The following is a 24,869-nucleotide window of genomic DNA, read 5'->3' on the forward strand; positions in this document are numbered from 1 at the left end:
TATGCAACCACTTGAATAAACAATTACTTACCTCTACAATAACTGGTTCTTCAAGATGTACCATGTACATATATATTCCATGACCCACCCTCCATCCCTGCTACTCTGAGTCTGATATCAACTAGGATTCTGGTATGAAGGAAATAGAGAAAACAGGGGAGGGGGAGGTGGGCCTATCCTTTATGCCCTTCATTGGAGGCACTGAGAGCACATAAAATTCATGACCTCCCCTGATGGGTCCTGCTGACCAAAAGTGTCTGGCTCGAGTGCACTGGACAAACACACCTGAAATGGAATATAATTGTGCACCACACATCTCAAAGAACCACAGTTTCTATATATTAACAAGTTCGTTCCCTTAAAAGTAGAGTAAAAAGTGGGAGCGATCCCAAATCAATTGCAAAACATATGTCTAGACCTAAAAATATGTACATAAGTATGTGTTAAGGGGAATAGAAATACTTTTTACCTGTCAGGGCTTAAGTTTCAGTCCTTGGGTCTCTCTCTTCTATAATATCTGGTGACTGCAGTTAACACGTAAACTGTGCAGGAAACTATGTTCTTTACACTCCTTTAGGTGTGAATGAAATTATTAATTGTAAGTGGGACAGGAACAGGCTCCTCAGATCTTGGCAGGAAAGTGCAGGAGTTGATTTCAGCAATTGTATATTAAAGTAATTGGCCAAAACTTGAAAATCAGGTCACTTTATCAGATGTTTGAAAACAAATTCAGAAGCCTAGTGTAATTCTAGACATCCATTTTTAAAAATTTGCTCTTAGTTGTGGTTAGTCGGTCTATGTGTTGACTGAACAATAATTGTAAAAATAATTTGGAATCAGTTTTTTCATTATTTCTGTAAAAAGCATTTCAGTTCACTTTTAACTAACTATTCTTTCTTCTCTGGGTTTCTAAAGAGCAACTGTTCCGCAGTCCCCCACTTGCCTCCATGTGATACCCTATCATGCACTCTAACATCACACCAAACAATCATTAGTACTGGAGCTTACTACTGAGATAGATAAGTTTATTTCCCACTATTGTATAATTTTTTTAATCTTTCAGTATTCCTACTGAACATCCTGTGGGATGGGAAATAAGAACATTAAAAACTAGGGCTGTCGAGTGTTAATTTTAAAAAAATTAATCATGATTAATCGTGTGTTTAAAACAACTAATTGCAATTAGTTGCTCAGTTAAACAGCAATAGAATACTATCTATTTAAATGTTTGTGGATATTTTCTACGTTTTCAAATATATTTCAATTAAAACAGAATACAAAGTGTACAGTGCTCACTTTATATTTATTTTTGATTACTAATATTTGCACTGTAAAAAAACTAAATAGTATTTCAATTCACCTAGTACAAGTACTGTAGTGCAATCTCTTTATCATGTAAGCCCAACTTTCATTTGTAGGATTAAGTACAAGAAAAACTGCACTCAAAAATCAAACAAGGTAAAACTTTAGAGCCTACAAATCTACTCCGTCCTTCTTCTTGGTCAGTCAATCACTCAGACAAACAAGTTTGTTTACGTTTACGAGAGATAGTGCTGCCCGCTTCTTGTTTACAGTGTCACCTGAAAGTGAGAACAGGCGTTCCCATGGTGCTGTTGTAGCCGGTGTCGCAACATATTTATGTGCCAGATAGGCTAAACATTTGTATGTCCCTTTATGCCTCGACCACCATTCCAGAGGACATGCTTCCATGCTGATGACAGGTTCTGCTTGTTCACGGTCCAAAGCAGATGCATGTTCATTTTCATCATCTAAGTCAGATGCCACCAAGAGAAGGTTGATTTTCTTTTTTGGTGGTTCGGGTTTTGTAGTTTCCGTATCAGAGTGTTGCTCTTTTAAGACTTCTGAAAGCATGCATCACACCTTGTCCCTCTCAGATTTTGGATGGGACTTCAGATTCTTAAACCTTGGGTCAAGTGCTGTAGCTATCTTTAGAAGTTTCACATTGGTATCTTTGTATTTTGTCAAATCTGCAGTGAGAGCATTCTTAAAATGAACAATGTGCTGGGTTATCATCCAAGACTGTTATAATGTGAAATATGTAGCAGAATGCAGGTAAAACAAAGCAGGAGAAACCAGAGTTCAGTCACAAATTTAACGCTTTTTTTTTTTTTTTTTCAACGAGCATCATCAGCATGGAAGCACATCCTCTGGAATGGTGGCTGAAGCATGAAGGAGCATATGAATGTTTAGCATATCTGGCATGTAAATACCTTGCAATGCCTGCTACAAAAGTGCCATGTGAGCACTTGTTCTCTCTTTCAGGTGACATTGTAAGTAAGGAGCAGGCAGCATTGCAAGTTAGGTCAGGTCTGCTGTATTTTAAACTTGTAAAAGTTAAATCTGGAACTATTCAATTTTGGTAACAGTGTTCAATTATTGGCTAGATTTTTATCGAGATGTATCAGAACAGCAGGTGATCATGTACTCTGTATATGATCTTGTACTGACCATATCATTGTAGTATCTGGGAACTTTTCAGTTAACTGTCATGATTAATGCTGTCATATATGGTTTATTCTTTGTCTCATCTTCTCCCCAGGGAAAAAATTGTGTGCTCAGTGCATAATTTGCATTGGATCATAATTGTTTCACTACTTAAGTAGAGAGGGGGATTAGGCAAAGTCTAAGCCAGGGATCGGCAACTTTTGGCATGCGGCTCGCCAGAGTAAGCACCCTGGCGAGCCGGGCTGGTTTGTTTACCTGCCGTGTTTGCAGGTCCGGCCGATCATGGCTCCCTCTGGCTGTGGTTCACCATTCCAGGCCAATGGGGGCAGCAGGAAGCAACGACCAGCACATCCTTTGGCCCGTGCTGCTTCCCACAGCCCCCATTGGCCTGGGACAGCGAACCACAGTCAGTGGGAGCTGCGATCAGCCAAACCTGTGTACGTGGCAGGTAAACAAACTGGCCCAGCCCGACAAGGTGCTTATCCTGGTGAGCCGCATGCCAAAGGTTGCCAATCCCTGGTCTAAGCGTTTACGCTGGATTATATCCTGATAAATTTGGTATGAATTCTGACTTTCAAATTTATCTTGTAATTTAGCCAAGTACCCAGGATATTGTCCATATTGTTATCTTTTGTTGTATTGCTTTGTAACAGTGTTTGTCAGTCATAAACCAATTACATTTTGTAAATTGCATTAAGTATCTTTTTGGTGAAAATTGGGATAATTAGAGGATATCTTCTAAAATAGTTAACTTCAATATGTAAATTCAGGATAACCTGACTTGAAATCATTATGGTGAGCTGAAATGTAACTCACGCCATAACATCCTGCTTAATGTCTACAGTTTTCTGATCCAGGGATTGATTTGGCTAATAGCTGTAAATTCTGTACGCGGTGACATCTCAGATAAAGATAGTTTCAGTGCTGTCTTTAGTATTTTGTTTATTTAGCGTGTGCATAGTCATCTGGTCAAGCGATAGCGTCTTCAGTGGTGTGATGCAATTCTTCTAGGCCACCGCTGAATCTAGTCAGCAGGCATTCATTGACAATGTGCATCATTGTCTGTGTTGTGCCACAGCTGCACAAAGGAGTGTGACAAAGGCTCCAGCGATACTGGCTGCACGGAGACCTTGTCTGGTCCAGAACCTGTTCAACAGGGACCATTGGCGACAGGGCAGCTCAAAACCAGGCGGGCAAATTGTGGGGTTTGTGACGAGGGACTGGTTGGGCATTAGAAGAGAGCTCCATTCCTCTCACCAGAGTGTTTCCACCCTAACATCCTGGGCGTGGCGGATGAGACTATAATGGGCAGCGTGACTGCAAACATGCAGCTGGTGGTTTAAAAAGGTCATTGCGGCAGGCTTGAGTTGGTGCATAGTTTCTCCAGTAACTTGCCAGTGACAACCTCTCGTCTGATATGAAGAGGTGCAATATTGCTCAGAACTGGAAGCCATGGGAGTGAAGTCAGACGCAGGATACCGGAGATGATGTGCATGGCAGCATGCAACTGTGTATCCATCTGTTTGGTGCGTGACTATCAACTCCAAACTGGTGCGCAGTATTCCACCACTGTCTTTCAGTGGTTTGCCGAGTAACTTTGCATGTCTTTTTTTGAAGTTGTAACTGTAGACCTGAATTGCATGGCAATAGTCTCATGAAGTTAGCTTATATGGGGAAAGAGGAAATGTTAAAACTGGGCTTAGCCTGTAGTGGTCAACTTGATAACTTCTGATTTAGATTTGGTTGTCATTGGCATGCTGTGTCCATATTGCCAAGAGGTTACAGCTTTGTTGAATTCATGTCAGTTTTTTTCATTTTTGATTGTTTGGTGGAGACGTTTTAGCAACAATGAAAAACAAGTGAATTCTGGACGATTGATACAAAATCCTTACATCCTTTGAGCCTAACTTTGAACATGAAAGCTGCTAGACTATTTTTACACTTGACTGCAAACCACTCCACCTCAGAAGTGATAACTAATTTACTGTGCAAACCATCCAGATAATGCAGGAAAATAGAACTTCAGTGACTAATTGCGTTTTTGTCTGGAGGGGGATGGATGTTGGAGGCTCTCTCCTAGCCTATCACTTTTTCAAATTGGCAAAGAGGATTAATTTTTTTTTTAAGAGGACCTTGTTTTTTACTTTTGGCCACCAGTCCATCTCAAATTAGTTTTATTTCAGGAAAAGAGGTGAGCTAAACAATAAGGGTTTTTTGGGCTCCCCCCCCCCCCCCCGTTAGTCCCATCACTATGGGTCTTTTTCATCATTTCTTCTCTGCCTCCCCCTTTCCTTCACCCAGCCTTCGTGGTACTGTATTCCCTTTACCTGTAAGGCTAACATTTTGTTGGGCCTTTTACCCTTCCTCTTTTTTTGTCTATCTTGATCTTTCTTTCAGTCTCTCTTCCATTCTTCTGGGAGTAGGGGTAAGGTTTCTGAAGACAAGTTAGTCTTCCCCTGTCTTATTCTCCCTAGTATCATGGCAACTCTCTCTCTAATTTAGAATCAGAACAGAATTTTATTTAGTCCTATCACTTGTTTCCTTGTTGGCTAATAAGTAAAGATTACTGTTAAGAAGTGGTGTTAAAATGCCCTCTTGGACATAGACCTTAAAAATGCCGCACAACTCTTTCCAACTTTGAATTTCCAATTGTGCTATACATCATTATTTATTATTGTATTACTGTTGTGCCTAGGAGCCCTAGTCATGGACCAGGACCCTGTGTGCTAGGCAGTGTACAAAAACAGAACACAAAGACAGTGCTTGCCCCGATGAGTTCACAATCAAACAGTAGAAAAGTGAACAAATAGATACAGACTGATGGGGGGGAGTACAAGTAAGCAATGGGACAGTGTTGGTCGCAAACGGCGTAACCATTGTCAAGTTTTTTGTAGGCATCACTGCAAAGGAGAATTTTGAGGAGGATAATGAGATAGCTTTGTGGATGTTTATGGGGAGCATCTTCCAGTGTGTGGGGCAGCACGGGAGAAACCATGAAGGTGCTTTTTTGAAAATTCAGCAAGTGGGCAGTTGAGGCTGGCATCCTGGGATAATTGAGGTGAACATCAACAACTCAATAATGTATAAGAGCAGGGAGATAGGCTGTGAATTGGCTGCGAAGGGCCTTGAAAGTGAACAAAAACAGCTTATGTTTGATGCAATAGAGAAAGGAGAGCCGTTGAAGAGATTTGAAAAAAAAGGATGACATGGTAAAAGTGACAGGCCAGAAAAATGATCTTAGCAGCATTCTGAGTGGATATGATCAGGAGGTAGTTGCTTTGCAGATTGTAACAAGTCTTAATATTTGCAACAAATAGATTTCTGAAATTTTTGCTTTCCAAATATGTAATTGGCTAAAGAAGACATTTATTTCCTTGACAAGGTGTCTTCAGTTTTGGATATTGTGAATTGTAACGTCAGTAAATTATCTTAAATACAGTATTTATATGTTAAGAAGCAGGGATCCTCCAAATCCGTTTGCCACAAAAAATGCAGAATTTGCATTTTTACAGAGACTCTTTAGTTATTACTTTTTGTGAAAAAATAAGACAAATACAGTAGAACCCCATTTATCCAAGCCTCCATTATCTCTGTATTATCCGAAGCATGGCTGACAGCCCGAGCCCCTGGTGGCGGGGCTCGGGCGTCAGCTGAATTGCAATTCTTTTAATTTTATTATAACGATTAATGGCACTGGTAGGCTTTGAACTTGCTAAAAAACTGTAAATATATCAGTAAAATATCGTGTTCAGCTGACACCTATATATATTGTGTCTCCGGAAACTAAAATAAATTGTTGATGCAGATTTTTGTTTTTTTTAAATCAAAGAACGTTGAGGTTTTTAATCATGGAAAATTAGGATCCTTGCTGATGAGTCGTCATAAAAAAAAAAAAGCATATCTGCCTATGATCAGATTAATAACTTGTCTCTGCTGGTTAGCCTTTTAAAAATCGCCAGAAGTTTTTTCTAACCTTTGATTCTCATTAAAACTAAAATATTCACTTAATCCTATCCAATTTTGAATAATTACATTGGCACTAATTTCTAAGTAAAACATAAACAAGTCTCTTCACTCCAAATATAGAAAACTAATTTTATCTTGACTGTTCAATTAATTTTTGTTTATAAACAAAACAATGAATTTGGTCTTCATGCCTTCCTCAAGTTGCAGGTTTCATAATGAAATCTAAGGAATATTTCCTGTAATATTTTACAAACTTTAACATAAGAACGGCCGTACTAGGTCAGACCAAAGGTCCATCTACCCCAGTATCTGTCTACCGACAGTGGCCAATGCCAGGTGCCCCAGAGGGAGTGAACTTAACAGGCAATGATCAAATGATCTCTCTCCTGCCATCCGTCGCCATCCTCTGACAAACAGAGGCTAGGGACATCATTCCTTACCCATCCTGGCTGATAGCCATTTATGGACTTCACCACCATGAATTTATCCAGTTCTCTTTTAAATCCTGTTATAGTCCTAGCCTTCACAACCTCCTTAGGTAAGGAGTTCCACAAGTTGACTGTGCGCTGCGTGAAGAAGAACTTCCTTTTTATTTGTTTTAAACCTGCTGCTTATTAATTTCATTTGGTGACCCCTAGTTCTTGTATTATGGGAATAAGTAAATAACTTTTCCTTATCCACTTTCTCCACATCACTCATGATTTTATAGACCTCTATTATATCCCCCCCTTAGTCTCCTCTTTTCCAAGCTGAAGAGTCCTAGCCTCTTCAATCTTTCCTCATATGGGACCCTCTCCAACCCCCTCATCATTTTAGTTGCCCTTTTCTGAACCTTTTCTAGTGCCAGTATATCTTTTTTGAGGTGAGGAGACCACATCTGTACACAGTATTTGAGATGTGGGCATACCATGAATTTATATGAGAGCAATAATACATTCTCAGTCTTATTCTCTATTCCCTTTTTAATGATTTCTAACATCCTATTTGCTCTTTTGACTGCCTCTGCACACTGCGTGGATATCTTCAGAGAACTGTCCACGATGACTCCAAGATCTTTTTCCTGACTTGTTGTAGCTAAATTAGCCCCCATCATATTGTATGTATAGTTGGGGTTATTTTTTCCAGTGTGCATTACTTTACATTTATGCACATTAAATTTCATTTGCCATTTTGATGCAGAATCACTTAGTTTTGTGAGATCTTTTTGAAGTTCTTCACAGTCTGCTTTGGTCTTAACTATCTTGAGCAGTTTAGTGTCAATCTGCAAACTTGGCCGCCTCACTGTTTACCCCGTTCTCCAGATCATTTATGAATAAATTGAATAGGATTGGTCCTAGGACTGACCCTTGGGCAACACCACTAGTTACCCCCCTCCATTCTGAGAATTTACTATTAGTTCCTACCCTTTGTTCCCTGTCTTTTAACCAGTTCTCAATCTATGAAAGGACCTTCTCTTTTATTCCATGACAGCTTAATTTACTTGACAGCCTTTGGTGAGGGACCTTGTCAAAGGCTTTCTGGAAATCTAAGTATACTATGTCCACTGGATCACTCTTGTCCACATGTTTGTTGACCCCTTCAAAGAACTGTAATAGATTAGTAAGACACAATTTCCCTTTACAGAAACCATGTTGACTATTACTCAACAGTTTGTTTTTCTGTGTTTCTTTTACTGTCCTTTGGAGAGAACATCTTAAAATTTGTGTTAGCCTGTTATCAGCTGGGAGATTATTGTTAGGGCTAACATTTTGTCATGGAAGTCACAGAATCCATGACTTCCGGAGGCCTCCGTGACATTTTCCGCTTCAGCCTTGGAGTGGCAGGGCTGGAGCTGTCTGCCAGGGGAGGGAGGAAGCACAGCTCCCAGCAGCAGTGGGTGCTGGACCCTTCTTCCCTACCCATTTTGTCACGGCATTTTTAGTAAAAGTCAGGGACCGGTTACGGGCTTCTGTGAATTTTTGTTTATTGCCTGTGAATTTTTGTTTATTGCTTGTGACCTGTCCCTGACTTTTGCTAAAAATAACTGTGACAAAGTTTTAGCCTTAATTATTATTAATGCAGGATTTACCAAGAAAGTAACTACCATGATGATACCAAATAAGATTATAATACAAATGTATAGTAAGTATGCAGTCAGTTTAATATGCAGCATTCCTAAAACTGTAAAGCAAATGGACAGCATGTTAAGTATTTTAGTGCTCCCCTTTTGAAATGCTGCCCTGTATTCTCATGCTTCTTTGTATTTCTCTAGTTTAAAAAAAATGCAGTCCTTACAAATGACAACCCTTCTATCCCTCAAACACACTCATCTAACATGTCAGACATAGACCATTTGTGAAATTAAAATTAGTTATTCCTTATATTTAGAATCATGCCAAAATTAGCCTATAGACCTGTTCAAATTCATTAGTTACATCTGTGTACTGATGCTCCCATTCTGCCTTCCTAATTCACCAGCTGATAATCCTCTGAGGTCGTTGGAAGCAAGAGAGGCAGATTGGATATGAGATATTGGGAGGAAGAGAGAGTGTCTCAGAAAGACGTGCTCTGGGGTGCCATGGGATGATGGGGGGGAAATTAACAGGAATGTGTTCTCATTACCTGAGCCCACCCAAATCCACCACTTACGACACATCTCTACACCTGCTTCTGCCTAGGCTTGCCATGGGTAAGGATCTGTGGCTGGGGTAGAGGCAAGCCAGTGTAACCTGTATTCCAGGCACTTTCTTGTGAGGGGCTACCCAAAACACTGCTGTTTTTATATGGCTAGGGGAGCCATCAAGTGCTAATGATGTCTTTGTTCAGAGTCTCCGGGCAGCCCTCTGCATGGTCCTGGTCTCTTCCACACATATTGTGTCATGCCCTCCTGGATTTCTTGACTTATTATGCTGCAGCACCTTGAGGAGCCAGGGGGAGTGGTAAGAAGGATGGGAAGTGGGGCTTGAACAGAGAGCATAAGGAGTTTGAGGGCAGCAAATCAGGCTATGCACTAGGTTTTTTAGAAGTAGGTATCAAATTTGATTGAGACATTAACTTTGATATCTATTCTGATCCCCACCAAAGTTGTTGAAGGCTTCTTAAAAACCTGGAAATTTTCTCCAAATAAAGTTTGTTAAAATTATCTAAGTGTTCTGAAGTCGTCATACCACCAAAACAGCAATTGAAAGGCCACCTTCTTAACATTTCTTCAGCTCACTCAAATTAATTACTCAAGACACACATGCCTACTCCCACCACTTCCACACAAAACATATAATCTCTAATTGCAATTGCATGGAATTGTTTGAAATTGATGTTTTCTAATTGTTACAACACATCAGCACATCACTTCTAACCAATCCGTATGATCAGAATTAAAGGCTGTATATTTTATGTGGAGGTCAGAAGAGGAGTGGATTTTAGTGGATTTGAGTAATGAGAAGGTAAAACAACAGCTGTAGTTTGCGTGGGCAGAATGGATTGATTTAAATAAAAGTAATTTAAATCAAGTGGAAAAAGTTGATTTAAATGATTTTAATCAACTTCTCCATTTGTGCTTCAGATAATTTTCTGAAGAAAGGTGCATTCTTATTGGTTGATGTAAATGGACATTTTAATGGTTATAACTAAACAGAGCCTTTACAATAGATTTGATAGTGTACAGGAAAAAGATGTAGCTATATTCATTTATTTAAGAAGTTATATAGCTCATTATTTTCAGTTTCTTATTAATTGTATATTTTACTATGTTAGAAAAGGGTGAATGATATAGTCCTTATTTGCCACTATTGTGCCATATTAATGAAGCTTGACCTCAAAAGTTAAATGTTTTTTTCCCTTGATTTTTTTTTATGTAGAAAAACAGCCTTTAACACAAAGTTTTTGATAGAGGCTTATGGATTCAGTAAATTTGTTTTTTATTTAAATGTTTTAAGAGATTATTATAAAAAATGTAGACCTTAACATATTTTTGTATTAAATTCAGATTTCATTTTAAACAGGTTTATTTTTAAAAAGAAATGTATAGTAATTTAAATAACAAAATAAAAAACTCCCAACTTGTGTTTCTAAAATTTAAAAAAGTCATATTTAAATTTAAAATAGCCACTTTGTATCCACTCTGTGTACACTTGAGCAAACTAAACTGGTTGTTAATAGTTCGGAGCCATATTCTGTAAAATGTATTATAATAGTTACAGACAAGCCCAAAAATTAGGCACTTGTGAAAGGCATATGTGTTGGGGAGATTTACCATTAGAGAATGGCTTCACTCTGCAGAAGGGTGCCATGGTAGGTATGAGGTCAGTAGAGATGACTAACCCTGTGGGAGTACAAAATAGACATTTTAAACAAACAAAACTACTATAAAATGGTGCAGTAGCTTTAGTCACTTACCTGATCTTCATAAATCAGTTTATTGTGATGTCATCTATATAGTTGAATTATATGTGGAATGCGTCTCTTAACTCTGCCATCTTGGACATTATGCATATAAATCTAAAATGGATGGATATTTCTTAAATCTATTTGTAGATTCTTTTAAATGTACAGTAATCTTTGGTTTATTCTTTCCTGGTTTTAGAAATAAGTAATGACACATTCCATTTTGATATCAACCGTTAATGTTTTGTTGATACAAAGCATACTGTATGGGAAAACCTTCCCCCCATACCCATTTAATGTTCTGTTTATTTAATAACATGGTTTTAAAACTAGCATGGATATTTTAAGTATTGTTAAAGTAAGATATATATTGCGTATTCTCTGTGAAATATTTAGCCTTTGGAGGAAGTTCTGATAATTAACTTGTCCATCTTCCTATTTATACTCTCAAATTGTCTTTTAAATTGGTAAACACTGGCTTGTAAATCGTGATTTCAGAAGTCACACAAGTTGAAAATAAACTGTAAAATTTGCATTTTAAACTCCTGATTCTTAAATTAAAAACCTGTCCCAATTCACATATGGGCAAGGAGAAGGTAAACAGTTGCCTCTTTGGTAAAGCAGTTTTAATTTTATTACAAGCAATATGCTGCAGTTTTTAGAATAAAGCAAGCAGATGGGGAATATCAGTTTAAAGGCCAGACTTGTGGAAGCCAGCCTCTGCACTCGTAATTAATGTGCCTTGTGTGTCCAAATACCTGATTTGTGGGTGTGAAAAGGGACTTAGACATTCGAATAATCTTTCTTGGGTCTGCAAATTATTGTGGGAGCAAAAGAGAAGCCCACAAAAGATAGGGCTCAGAATTTTGACCAAAATATTTGCATCCCATGGCAGCTGTGCTTTCTAGAGTTAAGTCTTGTTGATGCTCATATTACACAGCAGATGGAATATTCAGTGTCTTGCTTAATTTTTGAAATACGTTTCTCGTTAATAAAAAAAAAAGTTTTATTTCCTTATTGCTGTTGATAAGTTGTGTTTTGTGGCCCTGAGTGTCCGAGAAGTTTAATGTAGGGAGTATTTGATTGCACTGTATAATGAAACCTGGACTTTAATGTGTTCACTTTTATAAGTGTTCACATATAATAAAATAACTTTTCCTCTGTCTAATAAACTATTGAGCAGTTGCATGTAAAAACATACAAAAAAATCATATTAGTGAGTCAGAGCCTGATTTTTGGCTAGCTATGAGGGATGCAGGAGCCAGATGAAGTGGTTAGAACTTAAAAATTATATAGTATGGAAAAGATATTGAAAATTAAACCAAAGTTTGTGAAACTTGCCAGACAGCTGAATGGCATAACCAGTGAATTAATTTTAAAAGAAGGAAACAATGTTTGATTGGAATAGCTAGGGTGTAAACCTTTGGAGTTTCGTTGTGGGAACTGTTTTGAGTTAGTCTCTTATGGTTTTAGATCAATATTTTTAGTGACTGCTTTTCTTCTTGTGCTTTTATCCAACAGCTGATATAATCCGGAAACAGTTCCTAGAGATGTACATTTTAGGTGTTGGGTATTCTCTCTGGAGGGCCTTTGAATTTGGAATTTTCTTCTCCCTTTCTTGGCAGGGCCTGAGTTTGTTGACTTTTCTGCATGATCTGTTGCTTAATTAGCTTTTCTCTCAGGAGATTAGGTTGAGTAGGGAAGTCTCTTGTCATTAAGGTGGGGAGTTCTGTATATTTGGGTGATACTGTGTTACAGAATTTTAAACTTTTAGTTAGTTTTTTCTCTCCTTTCAAGGCCTATGGTGTTGGGCTTGTTCTGAGGTAACCTGGATTTACTGGTAGACATGGCAGTATTAATGCCCTAAAACAAAAACTTCTCAAACTCTGAAGCGTCTGTAAAATAGTTGTTCTATAAAATGGAGTACATGAATTAAGGAGAACTTGTGGTTTAAAGGTTTCATTGTCACTTGCATGAGATGGCCTGTAGTGGATGTATAAAGTGTGAAGAGAGAGTAAATGTTCATTTATTTTTGGCTTTGTAACTATTTTTATTTATTGTTGCTGTACATTTTTCTTAAATATAATTTAAAAATTATGCTGTTGACTGCAGCGCTATATTATGCTTTTATTGCAAGCACATATGAAAACTGTTTTATAAAGGTGTTTTTCTTTTCCTCTCCTTAGTTTATTCCCCAGATATGCCTTCACGGCTTCCAGTCCAAGACATTTTTGCTGGACTGGTTACAAGTATTGGCACAGCAATACGATACTGGTTTCACTATACACTTGTGGCCTTTGCATGGTTGGGAGTTGTACCTCTTACAGCATGTAAGTATTGAGTTTTTGCATTGAAGTACTTTCATAATGGTATTCTTATAACAAGCTTGCAAATAGCCATCAGCTTTAATACTTCTCATGTGTTATCAGCTTTGTGACTTGACCACGCATTTTATTTCAGATGTTTTATATTTTGCTGTATTTTAAATTATTTTGTCTAAGAGACTATCTGATTCATAAACCAATAGCATAGTGCAGACAATAGCTAATAGGTAGGAAAACAGAGACCTTGTTAAGGGAATGTTTATGAAGCATGAGAATACAGGGTAGCATTTCAAAAGGAGAGCAGTAAAAATATTTAACATGCTGTCACCAGCCCTAGTTTCAACCCAAAGATCCCTTCCAAACAAACCTGAAACTACTTTTTTTATAATATAGATAAACCAATTTTTTAACAAAACACCCCTGGAATTAAGATAAGTGCATGCTATCTGTCACCCTGATAGTATATTTTTTCCCTTTCTCCTACCCTTCTAGATTGTCTGCTCTTTAAGCCCAGGACCTTGTTTTCCTCTGTATTTGGAAGTGCCTAACATTCTATGTGTTACTACAATGTATAGAAGTTATTAGGGCCCTACCAAATTCATGGCCATGAAAAATAAGTCATGGACCTTGAAATCTGGTCTTCTGTGTGCTTTTACACTATACTATACAGATTTCACTGAGCCAGACCAGCATTTCTCAAATTGGGGGTCCTGACCCAAAGGAAATTTCAGGGGGGTCACAAGGTTATTTTAGAGGCATCGCACTATTGCTACCCTTACTTCTGCATTGCTTTCAGAGCTGGGCATCCGGAGAGCAGCTGCTGTTGGTGGGGTGCCTAGCTCTGAAGGCAACAACCCACCAGCAGCAGTTCAGAAGTAAGGGTGGAAATACCATACCATGTCACCCCTTACATCGATGCTGCTGCCTTCAGAGCTAAGCAGCCAGAGAGAGACAGCTGCTGACTGAGGGCCCAGATCTGGAGGCAGCAGCACCAAAGTAAGGTGGCAATACCATACCATACCATGTCATCCCTACTTCTACGTTTGAATCCTTCAGAGCTGGGATCCTGGCCAGCAGCCGCTGCTCTCCAACTGCCAAGCTCTGAAAGCAGCACCATTGCCAGCCGCAGCGCAGAAGTAAGAGTAGTAGTACCGCAACCCTCTCTACAATAACCTTGCGACACCCCCTCCCCTCCCATTCATTTTTGGGTCAGGACCCCTACAGGTACAACACAGTGAAATTTCAGATTTAAATAGCTGAAATAATGAAATCTATTATTTTTAAAATCCTATAACTGTGAAATTGATCAAAATAGACCATGAATTTGGTAGGGCCCTAGATATAAGAACTGATATGAAAATGTTTCCCTTTAAATTGGTTTCTGTATGTGGAATGAGTGACTGTCAAAGCTGAAATTTTCATAACTATTGTGTAATCTCTCCCATTCCTTCTCCCTCCTTATCTTTCCCTTCCTAATCCTTTTATCCCTTAATTCACCTACTTCCACTCACTTGTCCTCCCTCCTCATTTCCCCATACCCATTCATCATCTCCTCTTCTCCATTCACAGTTCTGTCTCTTTCCCTTGGCCTTTCACTTTTCCTACCCCTCTCTCCTACTCTTCCTCTCTCACTTCAGGTATGTCTGTACTTTGAGCTGGGGATTTGACTCCCTGGTCAAAGAGACATACCTGCACTAGATCTAATTGAGCTAGCGTGCTAAAAAGTTGTAACTGTGGCAGATGGAGGGGCTGGTCAGCTCAGTCCCCAGACTCTGAAATGAGGGACAGTGACCACCAAAATGAACAACAGTGAGGAACAACACACCTTGAAATGAGGGACACAGTGAGGGATCTCACTTTTTTTTTTAAATTGAACACAGTTTTATTTTAAAAATTTATATATGTACAAGCATGCAAGCCTGTAACTTACTATAATGAAACTAAATGATTCTAAGTATGAAGAGAATCCTTTATTTTATTATAAATAGTGGCTTTCTACATAAAGTCCAATTGCTCAGATGTTTACTGTTGTGTTTAGCGTCAGAGACTCCTAGCTTGCCCTCTGCCTACAGACCTCTGCTCCTCTCCCCCTTAAATTATTGAATAAAAGTGAAACTTTTCTCCATATGCAGACTCTCGGAGCTAATCCAAGGGGACTTGTGGTACCATCAGCACAAGCTGGGGTATCAAAGTAGAGTGGTAAATAAAGTAAAATGGAGCAATGCTTGGTCACCTGTTCAAAGAAATAAGTATTTTTGTAGAAATAAGCAAATCTTTCAAGTGATTCATTTCCTAAGATAGGCTCTATGAATGTGTTAATGTTTCATTTTGGGGGTTCTCTTTTTGAAGAATGGCAGAAGAGCTGGCTATTGGCTTCAAACATCACACCATAAAATGTTAGATTCCTGGAGTATGTTCAGTATAGTCAACTAACTTAAAAAAGCTGGTGTTATTCCATGTACTGTGTGCACATCAGGAGAGGCCTTGATCCTTCTGCAAGTTAGAGATTTACAGTCAACCCAAGTTTATGTACTGCAAGGACAGTCATCCACGCCAGTGCTGGGACTTATATGTGAATAACAACTATATAGTGATATATTTTGTGATTTATGTCTGAATGAAATCTTTTTGCACATCTGTATTGGTTCCCACCAATTGGTTTTAGCTTCTGTCCCAGAGGTAAATTGTTACTAGGGCTAAGAACAGTTTGGAATAAACTAATAATGGTCACTTTAGAGAGGGTTCTTCCCTCATAACTGAGGGTATTTACAGCACTTGGTTTCTTTTATACAGGCCGTATCTACAAGTGCTTGTTTACTGGCTCCGTGAGCTCACTATTGACGCTGCCGTTAGATATGCTGTCAACGTAAGTACTAACTAGCCTGATATAGTGACTTTTTAACCAGATGCCTATTAAAGTTGTTGCTTTTGGTACTCTCAGTTCCCAATTCTTTTGCATTATCCTTTGACTTTACACCTTCTTAGACTGGCTGCTACTGCTATCATCTTTGCCATAGCAAGGAGACCTAGCCAAGTGTTTTACAGCTGTGCTACAACTGTCCTGTTTTTGAAGTGCTGATGTGAAGGATGAACAAATCAGACTTGTGGAACTGGGCCTGGGTAATGCTGTTTCATATTGTAGACCTATGTGGTTTATTCAGCCTTAGGTATACTTGCTCTGGTGTATCACTTACTTTTTTAAAAACTTAATTTTCTTTAATTAAACTGCAGCAGAGCCTATTCTAAAGGTTTTAGAATTATAGCCATCTTTTATGTGATTTTCCTATACATTGTTTTATACCATATGACCTACTAAGATAGTGGATCCTTCACGATTTCCCCATAGCTTAATTACATTTTATATTTCTATATACTTAATTTAATCTGTCCACGATGGGGATTTCGTAAAGATTGGAATTGATTGGCCTCTCTTTTAAGTGGTCATTTCAATATTCCACACATCAGACTCTATATAATATTATCACCTTTGTGTTCTCTTCCTACCTTTCCCCCCCCTCCACCCCCCCCAAATCACTGGTCCCTACTAGTCACCAACTCAGTCTCAGATTGCTTTTATATTTTAATTGAATTATTTATGAGGTTAATGCACATGGAAGCCAGGTACTGACAGAGCGAGTTGTAAGCCAAACAGGCATGGAACAAAAGTTCTGTTAGCTCTCCTTGCATTTTGGCCAATGCATTCAATTCTGCCTAAAGGCACTCAGTCTTGGAGTTTTGAGTTATGCTTCAAGTCAGGCTCTATTGACATCCATTTTTTTTTTTAATGGGGACAGAGGCTCACTATGGGTCTACATCAGAATTTGATGATTTTTAAACTCTATTGAATCATTAAATTGAATATCTAATACAGGGGTCGGCAACCTTTCAGAAGTGGTGTGCCGAGTCTTCATTTATTCACTCTAATTTAAGCTTTTGGGTGCCAGTAATACATTTTTACGTTTTTAGAAGGTCTCTTTCTATTAGTCTATAATATGTAACTAAATTATTGTTGTATGTAAAGTAAATAAGGTTTTTAAAACGTTTAAGAAGCTTCATGTAAAGTTAAATTAAAATGCAGAGCTCTCCGGACTGGTGGCCACTGAAAATCAGCTTGCATGCCGCCTTTGGCACACGTGCCATAGGTTGCCTACACTTGATCTAATACATTGTCGTTTTGTTTACCTGGAGCGCCTGCAATGTGGCTGTGGTTTGCTGTTCCCAGCCCATCGGAGCTGCAGGAAGTTTGCCAACCCTGAAATACAGGGTCGGCTTATGAAAGGGTCATACAGTTTTTGCTATATTTACCTAACTATCTTGGGGGGTCCGCTTATAAATGAACGGGCTAATGAATGAGTATATACGGTATATATATGGTAAATTGTTTCTTCTAGAAATTTAATTTGCGAGTATCTTCTGTTTTGTCTTGTTGTTCTTGAGGACTATTTTCCTTGAGTTTCTTCTCCTGCTTTATCCTGTAGTGCAGGGGTCGGCAACCTTTGTCATGCAGCTTGCCAGGGTAAGCACCCTGGGGGGCTGGGCCAGTTTGTTTACTGCCATGTCCGCAGGTTCGGCCGATCGTAACTCCCACTGGCTATGGTTCGCTGTCCCAGGCCAATGCAGGCTGCGGGAAGCTGCGCGGGGGAGGGATGTGCTGGCCACGGCTTCCCGCAGCCGCAGACGGCAATCGGGTTCCCAAGGGGGCCAGAATGATGGTCCCGCCAAACCATTAGCGGGACCCAAACCTAACTTTTGAAGGTGCGCCCAAGAGCAGAGCACCAGTCCTTCCCCAGGATCCCCTTCAGTTTTCCAACTGCCTTTCTTCCTTCCTCCCTGCATGGGCCCAATTAACCTCGGATCGCTGGGTCCTATGCACGGTGGAATTTGGATACCACCTCCAATTTATTTCCCTCCCTCCCTCCCCGTCCCTCTTCAGGGACCCCTCTCACGAGCAATTCCTCTGGCAAGAGGTTCATACGCTCCTTTCCATCGGAGCTATAGAGGAGGTGCCAGAGGAGTTCAGGGGCAAGGGATTTCACTCCCGATATTTCCTAATCCCCAAGGTAAAAGGAGGTCTCCGACCAATTCTGGACCTGCGCGGACTCAATGTATTTCTGAAGAAGTTGAAGTTCCACATGGTATCCCTGAGGACTATCATCCCATCCTTGGATCCCGGAGACTGGTACGCTGCTCTCGACATGAAGGACGCATACTTTCACATCGCCATTTACCCTCCGCACAGACGGTACCTACGGTTTATGGTGCACCATCAACATTTTCAATTTGTGGTCCTTCTGTTTGGCCTCTCCATCGCCCCGCTCGTGTTTACAAAGTGCATGGCTATAGTGGCCGCCTTCCTCCGTCGTCGGTGAATACACGTCTTTCCTTACCTAGATGACTGGCTTATTCACTGGACCTCCGAGGCCCAAGTCACGAGGCATGTTGCCATCATCACGGACCTATTCGAGCAGTTGGGCCTGATGATCAATCTAGAGAAGTCTACTCTAGTGCCCACTCAAAGAATAGAATTCATTGGGGCCATTCTAGACTCCAAACTCGCAACAGCCTGCCTTCCACTACCCTGGTTTTGGGCGCTAGTTTCGGTCATAGAAAGCCTCCAGACTTTTCCGACGACCTCGGCCCGCACCTACCTCAGCCTTCTTGGTCACATGGCCGCATGCACTTTTGTAACCAAGCACGCCAAACTATGCCTGCGTCCCCTTCAAACCTGGCTCACCTCAGTTTACCGCCCAGGCAGGGACGCCATAGACATGGTCATCACCATTCCTCAGAGCGTCTTAGGCTCCCTCAACTGGTGGCTAACACCTTCCCTGGTGTGTGCAGGAATGCCGTTCCAACCAAGACAGCCCTCGGTATCCCTAACGACGGACGCGTCATCTCTCGGCTGGGGGGCACACCTAGGCCGTCGTCGCATGCAAGGCCTCTGGTCATCTCAAGAGCAAGCGTTGCACATAACCGTCCGGGAGCTGAGAGCAGTCCGCCTTGCATGCCAGACGTTCCAACATCAGCTGCAGGGCCGTTGTGTTCTAGTGCTTACGGACAACACAACAGCAATGCACTACATAAACAAGCAGGGAGGGACTCGATCCTCCCCCCTTTGTCAGGAGGCGATCCAACTATGGGAATTTTGTATAGCCCACTCTATAGACCTTGTAGCGTCCTTCCTCCCAAGGGTCCGGAACACTCTGGCAGACCATCTCAGCAGATCCTTTCTCTCCCACAAGTGGTCGCTTCACCTGGACATTGTACATTCCATCTTCCAGAAGTGAGGCTTTTCCCACGTAGACCTCTTCGCTTCCCGCAACAACAGGAAGTGTCAGAGATTCTGCTCCTTCCAAGGTCTCGCCCCAGGCTCAATATCGGACGCCTTCCTAATCTCTTGGGCGAACCACCTGCTTTACGCCTTTCCACCTTTCCCGATGGTGCACAGGTTTCTCGTAAAGCTTCGCAGGGTCAGGGCTCGACTGATCCTGATCGCCCCTGCGTGGCCCCGGCAACACTGGTACACCACGTTGCTGGACCACTCGATAGCCACCCCGATCCCCCTGCCCCTTCATCAGGATCTGATAACGCAGGACCAAGGCAGGCTTCTCCACCCAGACCTGCAATCCCTCCATCTCACGGCATAGTTAACCCAATCTGAATTACGCTGCTCTGCCCCGGTGCAAGAGGTACTCCTGGGTAGCAGAAAACCTTCTACTCGGTCTACTTACTTAGCCAAGTGGAAACGGTTTTCCTGCTGGTGTCAAACGCGGAGTGTCACACCTACGGAGGTTCCCATCCCCACTATTTTGGACTACCTCTGGTATCTTAAACAGCAAGGCCGCACTATCTCATCTTTGTGAGTGCACTTGGTGACTATTTCTACTTTCCACCCCGGAGAAGGTACTCACGCCGTCTTCTCCCACCCTGTGGTCTCAAGGTTCCTCAAAGGCTTGGAGCGTCTATACCCCCTAGTACGACGCCCCGCCCCTTCCTGGGACCTCAATTTAGTCCTGACGAGGCTTACGTCCCCTCCGTTTGAGCCATTGGCAACCTGCTCACTCCTATATTAGTCACGGAAAACAGCCTTCCTTGTAGCCATTACTTCGGCTAGGAGAGTCTCTGAGCTTTGGGCTCTGATGGTGGACCCAGCTTACACGGTGTTCCACAAGGACAAGGTGCAGTTACACCCACATCCGGCATTCCTCCCTAAAGTAGTCTCGGCCTTTCATCTCAACCAGGACATATTCCTCCCAATCTACTTCCCCAAACCGCATACATCTCGTAGGGAGCAGCAGTTACATTCACTCGACGTACGTAGGGCGCTTGCCTTCTATATTGACCAAACGAGGCCCTTCTGCAAAACGCCCCAACTCTTTGTTGCAGTGGCGGACCGGATGAAAGGCCAACCCGTCTCTTCTCAGAGGATTTCGTCCTGGGTAACGGCGTGCATCCGGACTTGCTACGATCTAGCTCATGCCTCTCCGGGTCATATTACCGCACATTCTACCAGGGCCCAGGCCTTGTCGGCCGCCTTCTTAGCTCAAGTACCTGTTCAGGAGATATGTTGAGCACCTACATGGTCTTCAGTACACACCTTTACTTCCCATTATGCCCTGGTGCAACAATCCAGAGACGATGCAGCCTTTGGCTTAGCAGTTTTACATTCTGCAGTATCTCACTCCGACCCCACCGCCTAGATAAGGCTTGGGATTCACCTAATTGGAATGCATATGAGCAAGCACTCGAAGAAGAAAAGACGGTTACTCAGCTTTGTAACTGTTGTTCTTCGAGATGTGTTGCTCATATCCATTCCAAAACCTGCCCTCCTTCCCCACTGTCGGAGTAGCCGGCAAGAAGGAACTGAGGAGCGGACGGGTCAGCAGGGGTATATATTCGATGCCATTGCAGCGCCACTCCAGGGGGCGCCCAGCCGACCTGCCGGGTGTTGCTAGGGTAAAAATCTTCCGACGAACGTGCACGCAGCGCGTGCACACCTAATTGGAATGGATATGAGCAACACATCTCGAAGAACAACAGTTACAAAGGTGAGTAACCGTCTTTCCTCCTTTCCCCTTTTTTTAAAAAACACAAACAAAACGCCAAACATTTTTGTTTTTCCTTTTCCCATATTGAGGGACTTGAACAGCTTTTTCTTCTGTTCAGAATACTGGGCCCCCTGAGATGTAAAAGATGCCTCTTTTGTTGAGAAGCAGTCCCTGTGGGTGGTGGTCACTTGCAACAAATACAATACTCTCACATTCCAACCAAATGCAAAATCTGCTCTTCTTTTAAGGGTAGATCGCGTAGAAACAAGGAATTAAAAATAGACTATTAATGAGGGAGCAAGCCTTAAGACCAGCTTCCGACCTGGATACAGAGAATCCTGTGCCCCATCATCATCGAGATCAGTCACCAGGAGCTTCCAAGGGGAAGATGGCACCGAAACCCTGGTCTTTCAATACTATCTTTGACTGAGTTTGCCAATAACTGCACTGCTCGTACTGAGAGCTTTCCACTCCAAGTATAAGGAAGGTGATAAAAGGAGCAAAACAGAATTCCTCATTAAAGAAGATCCAGTCACTGGAGACCACAGGCCTCTGCAACATCATCCATGCTGATATCGAGTTTTGTTGTACTTCCAGTACTGCAGGAATTCCTGTACCCAAAAGACTTTATGGTCAAACGAACCTGAATTTCTGCTCCTTGCAATCTCCAGGTACCTCTTGGTAGTAAGGTTGGCTGGGTCACTGACTGCTCATGTTTCTGGGAGACGTACCTCTTCTCCATCTTTGACCATTCGCAAGGAGAAATTGTCATTTCCTGTACAATATGTGGGGGAACATTTTGATTCAGACTCTGAACTTTCTGTTCAAGGATCACCAATTTATTCCAGGAGATGACATTCTCTGTTGTAGCTGGACACCAGATCCCTGCCTACCAACACTTGGGATCACCATCTTGGATTCCTCCCTCCAGGCCTTATGGGTCTCCCTCATTGGCCTTTTTGGGGTCGAGGGGCCATGTGCCTCCAGCAATTTTGAGGGACCTCAGCTCAGCTCAAAGAAGACTCCTAGATTTGATGGCCAGAATGAACCATCATGAACATCTGGTCTGACTTCCTGCACATTTCAGGCCACAGAACCTTGCCCACCTGCTCCTGAAATGGACCCCTAACTTCTGGCCAAGTTATTGACATCCTCAAATCACGATTGAAAGACATCCAGTTACAGAGAATTCACCATTTACTCCACTTTAAACCTGCAAGTGACCCCTGCCTCATGCTGCAAAGGAACGTGGAAACCCCTCATGGTCTCTGCCAATCTGACCCAGGAGAAAATTCCTTTCCAAACCCAAATGTGATGGTCAGCTGGACCCTGAGCATTTTGGCAAGACCACCAGCCAAACACCTGAGGAAGAATTCTTTGTAGTGACTCAGAGCCCTCTCCCCATTTAGTGTCCCATCATGGACAGTTGTGGATACTTGCTACCAGCAGTTGCAGATTGGCTACATGCCTTTGTAGCCAGTCTCATCATAGTGTCCACTTCATAAACTTATTACGCTGCATCTTGAAGCCATTTTTTCCCCCCTCTTAACTGCTCCCCAGAACTTCACTCCTCTCATTGTTAGAAACCTTTTTCTAATTTCAGGCCTAAACTTGTTGATGGCTAGTTTATATCCATTTGTTCATGTCAACATGGGCACTCAACTGAATAACTCTTTCCCTCCTTGATATTTATTTCTCTTATGTTTTTACAGAGAGCAATCATAGCTCCCCATAGCCTTCTTTTGGTTAGGTGTGGTGTAGAGGTATGGTAGGCAGTTCAAACAACTTCACTGTTCTGAAGTCTAGGCCTGCAGATAACTGTCAAAGTCAGTCTTTACCCTTGCCCAACTAATTATCTATAGGAGCACTTCTGGATTCGATAATGGCTAAATCTTATCTCCTTCTCAACAGGTTCTTTGCTCTTAAAGAACTTTATGCAAAGAGTGCAGCTTAGCCCTCAAGTTCCATCAAGGGCATGTCTGCAAATGCTGGGACACGTGGTAGCTTGTGTTTTTGTGACACATAATGTCAGGTTGCATCTTCGATATCTCCAGAGGTGGCTCAGGAGGGTTTATGTACCCAACACACACAGTTGCAGCAACCTGGTATCTTTTTGATAGCAGTCACTCACCTGGTCAATGAATCCACCCAAAATTTGTGCAGGAACTCCTAAGGCCATATTAACATTGGACACTTCCCTCTTGGGATGGGTCCTCACACAGGCCAGGGCAAATGGTCACAACAGGAACAGTGCTTGCATATCAATCTGTTGGAATTAAGGGTGGTCAGAAATGCTTGCTTCCACTTTCTTCCCCTATTCAAAACAAGTCCATCAAGATCATGACAGCATAGCTTGCGTATATTATATCAGTTGTCAGGGCAGAGCGCGTGTACCCTCATTCTGCACCGAAACAATAAAGATTTGTAACTGGGGCGTAGCCAATTGGATAGTCATCTCAGCTTGTTACCTCCTGGGTATATACAACACTATGGCGGACAAGTTGAGCAGACATTTCTCCCTTAATTAGAGTGGGATTTGTACTCTCGAGTCCCTAGTGAAATATTCCCAACTTGTGGATTTCCAGAGGTCGGGTTTGTTTGTTTGTTTGTTTGTTTGTTTTTGCTGCAGAAGCAAACACAAAATGCGGGAAATTCTGTTCCAGTAGGAGGCTCAGTCCTCACTATCTAGGAGATGCTTTCGTCATTATGTGGACAAAAGGTCTTTTCTATGCGTATCCTTCAACTCCATTTCTCTTTAAGGTCCTTATCAAGATCACACAGGACCAAACTAAAGTAATTTCGATTGGACCAACTTGGCCAAGACAAGTTTGAGTTATTTACCTCATCAGACTCACTTCTCGTCCTTTGTGGTGGCTTCCAATCAAACCTTAACTGTTGTCTCAGAATGTGGGTCAGACTTTTCACTCCAGTCTGAATATCCTACAACTACAAGCTTGGTTTCTTAATGGTTTTAGGGAGTGGAGACCAAGTGTTTATCGGAAATACAAAAGATAGTGTTAAATAGCAGAAAGGAATCTACTAGACATACTTACCATCAGAAATGGAGAAGATATAACCTTTGGTGTAACAGATGCCATCTTTCTTCTGTCCAATCATCTCTTTCATCAATTTTGAATTACCTGTTGGAAGTAAAAAATTCAGGCCTTTCTGTGAGTTCCATCAAGATTCATTAGAGGCATTAACAGGTTTCCATGTGCTAATAGACAGTTTCTTGGTATTTGCTCATCCAACCACAGTGAGATTCCTGAGAGGACTTATCAATTTTTTATTTATTTTTTTTTTTTAAAGATTAGAGCTCTTACATCACTTTGGGATCTCAGCCTGGTTCTTTACCATCTCATGAAACAACCCTTTGAGCCATTAACTACATGCTCACTGCTACCTCTGTCTAAGAAGATGGCCTTCTTGGTAGCCATCAGTTCTGTGCAAAGGTTTGGGAAGATGGGAGCTTTAGTGGGAGGCTCTCCCTTTACTTTGTTTTTCATGGAGAGGGTATCTTTATGACCTCATCAAAAGTTCTTACCTGAAGTGTTCTCTGAATTTCATATTAACTGAACTGTTCCCCTTCTGTTTCTTTTCCTGTGCCACATCAGTCTACAAAGGAGTGTGCTTTTCATACACTAGATGCTAAGAGGGCATTACACTTTCACTTGTATGGGACTAAGCCATTCAGGAAGACTCC

The 24,869-nt window shown here is 41.4% G+C and overlaps 1 protein-coding gene across 4 annotated transcripts in view; it reads left to right on the forward strand.

Annotated features, from left to right (window-relative positions):
- The window catches only part of MARCHF6 (membrane associated ring-CH-type finger 6), a 124,960-nt gene that overhangs the window by 25,564 nt on the left and 74,527 nt on the right, over window positions 1-24,869 (forward strand). For all 4 annotated transcript variants that reach the window (XM_030551703.1, XM_030551702.1, XM_030551705.1 and 1 more), the window contains 2 exons: window positions 12,981-13,124; window positions 15,912-15,984. In XM_030551703.1, the coding sequence (XP_030407563.1) occupies window positions 12,981-13,124; window positions 15,912-15,984 (217 nt within the window). The remainder of the gene's footprint in view (window positions 1-12,980; window positions 13,125-15,911; window positions 15,985-24,869) is intronic.

The sequence above is a fragment of the Gopherus evgoodei genome, chromosome 2, assembly GCF_007399415.2.
Source record: "Gopherus evgoodei ecotype Sinaloan lineage chromosome 2, rGopEvg1_v1.p, whole genome shotgun sequence".
In the NCBI taxonomy this organism is placed as follows: Eukaryota; Metazoa; Chordata; order Testudines; family Testudinidae; genus Gopherus; species Gopherus evgoodei.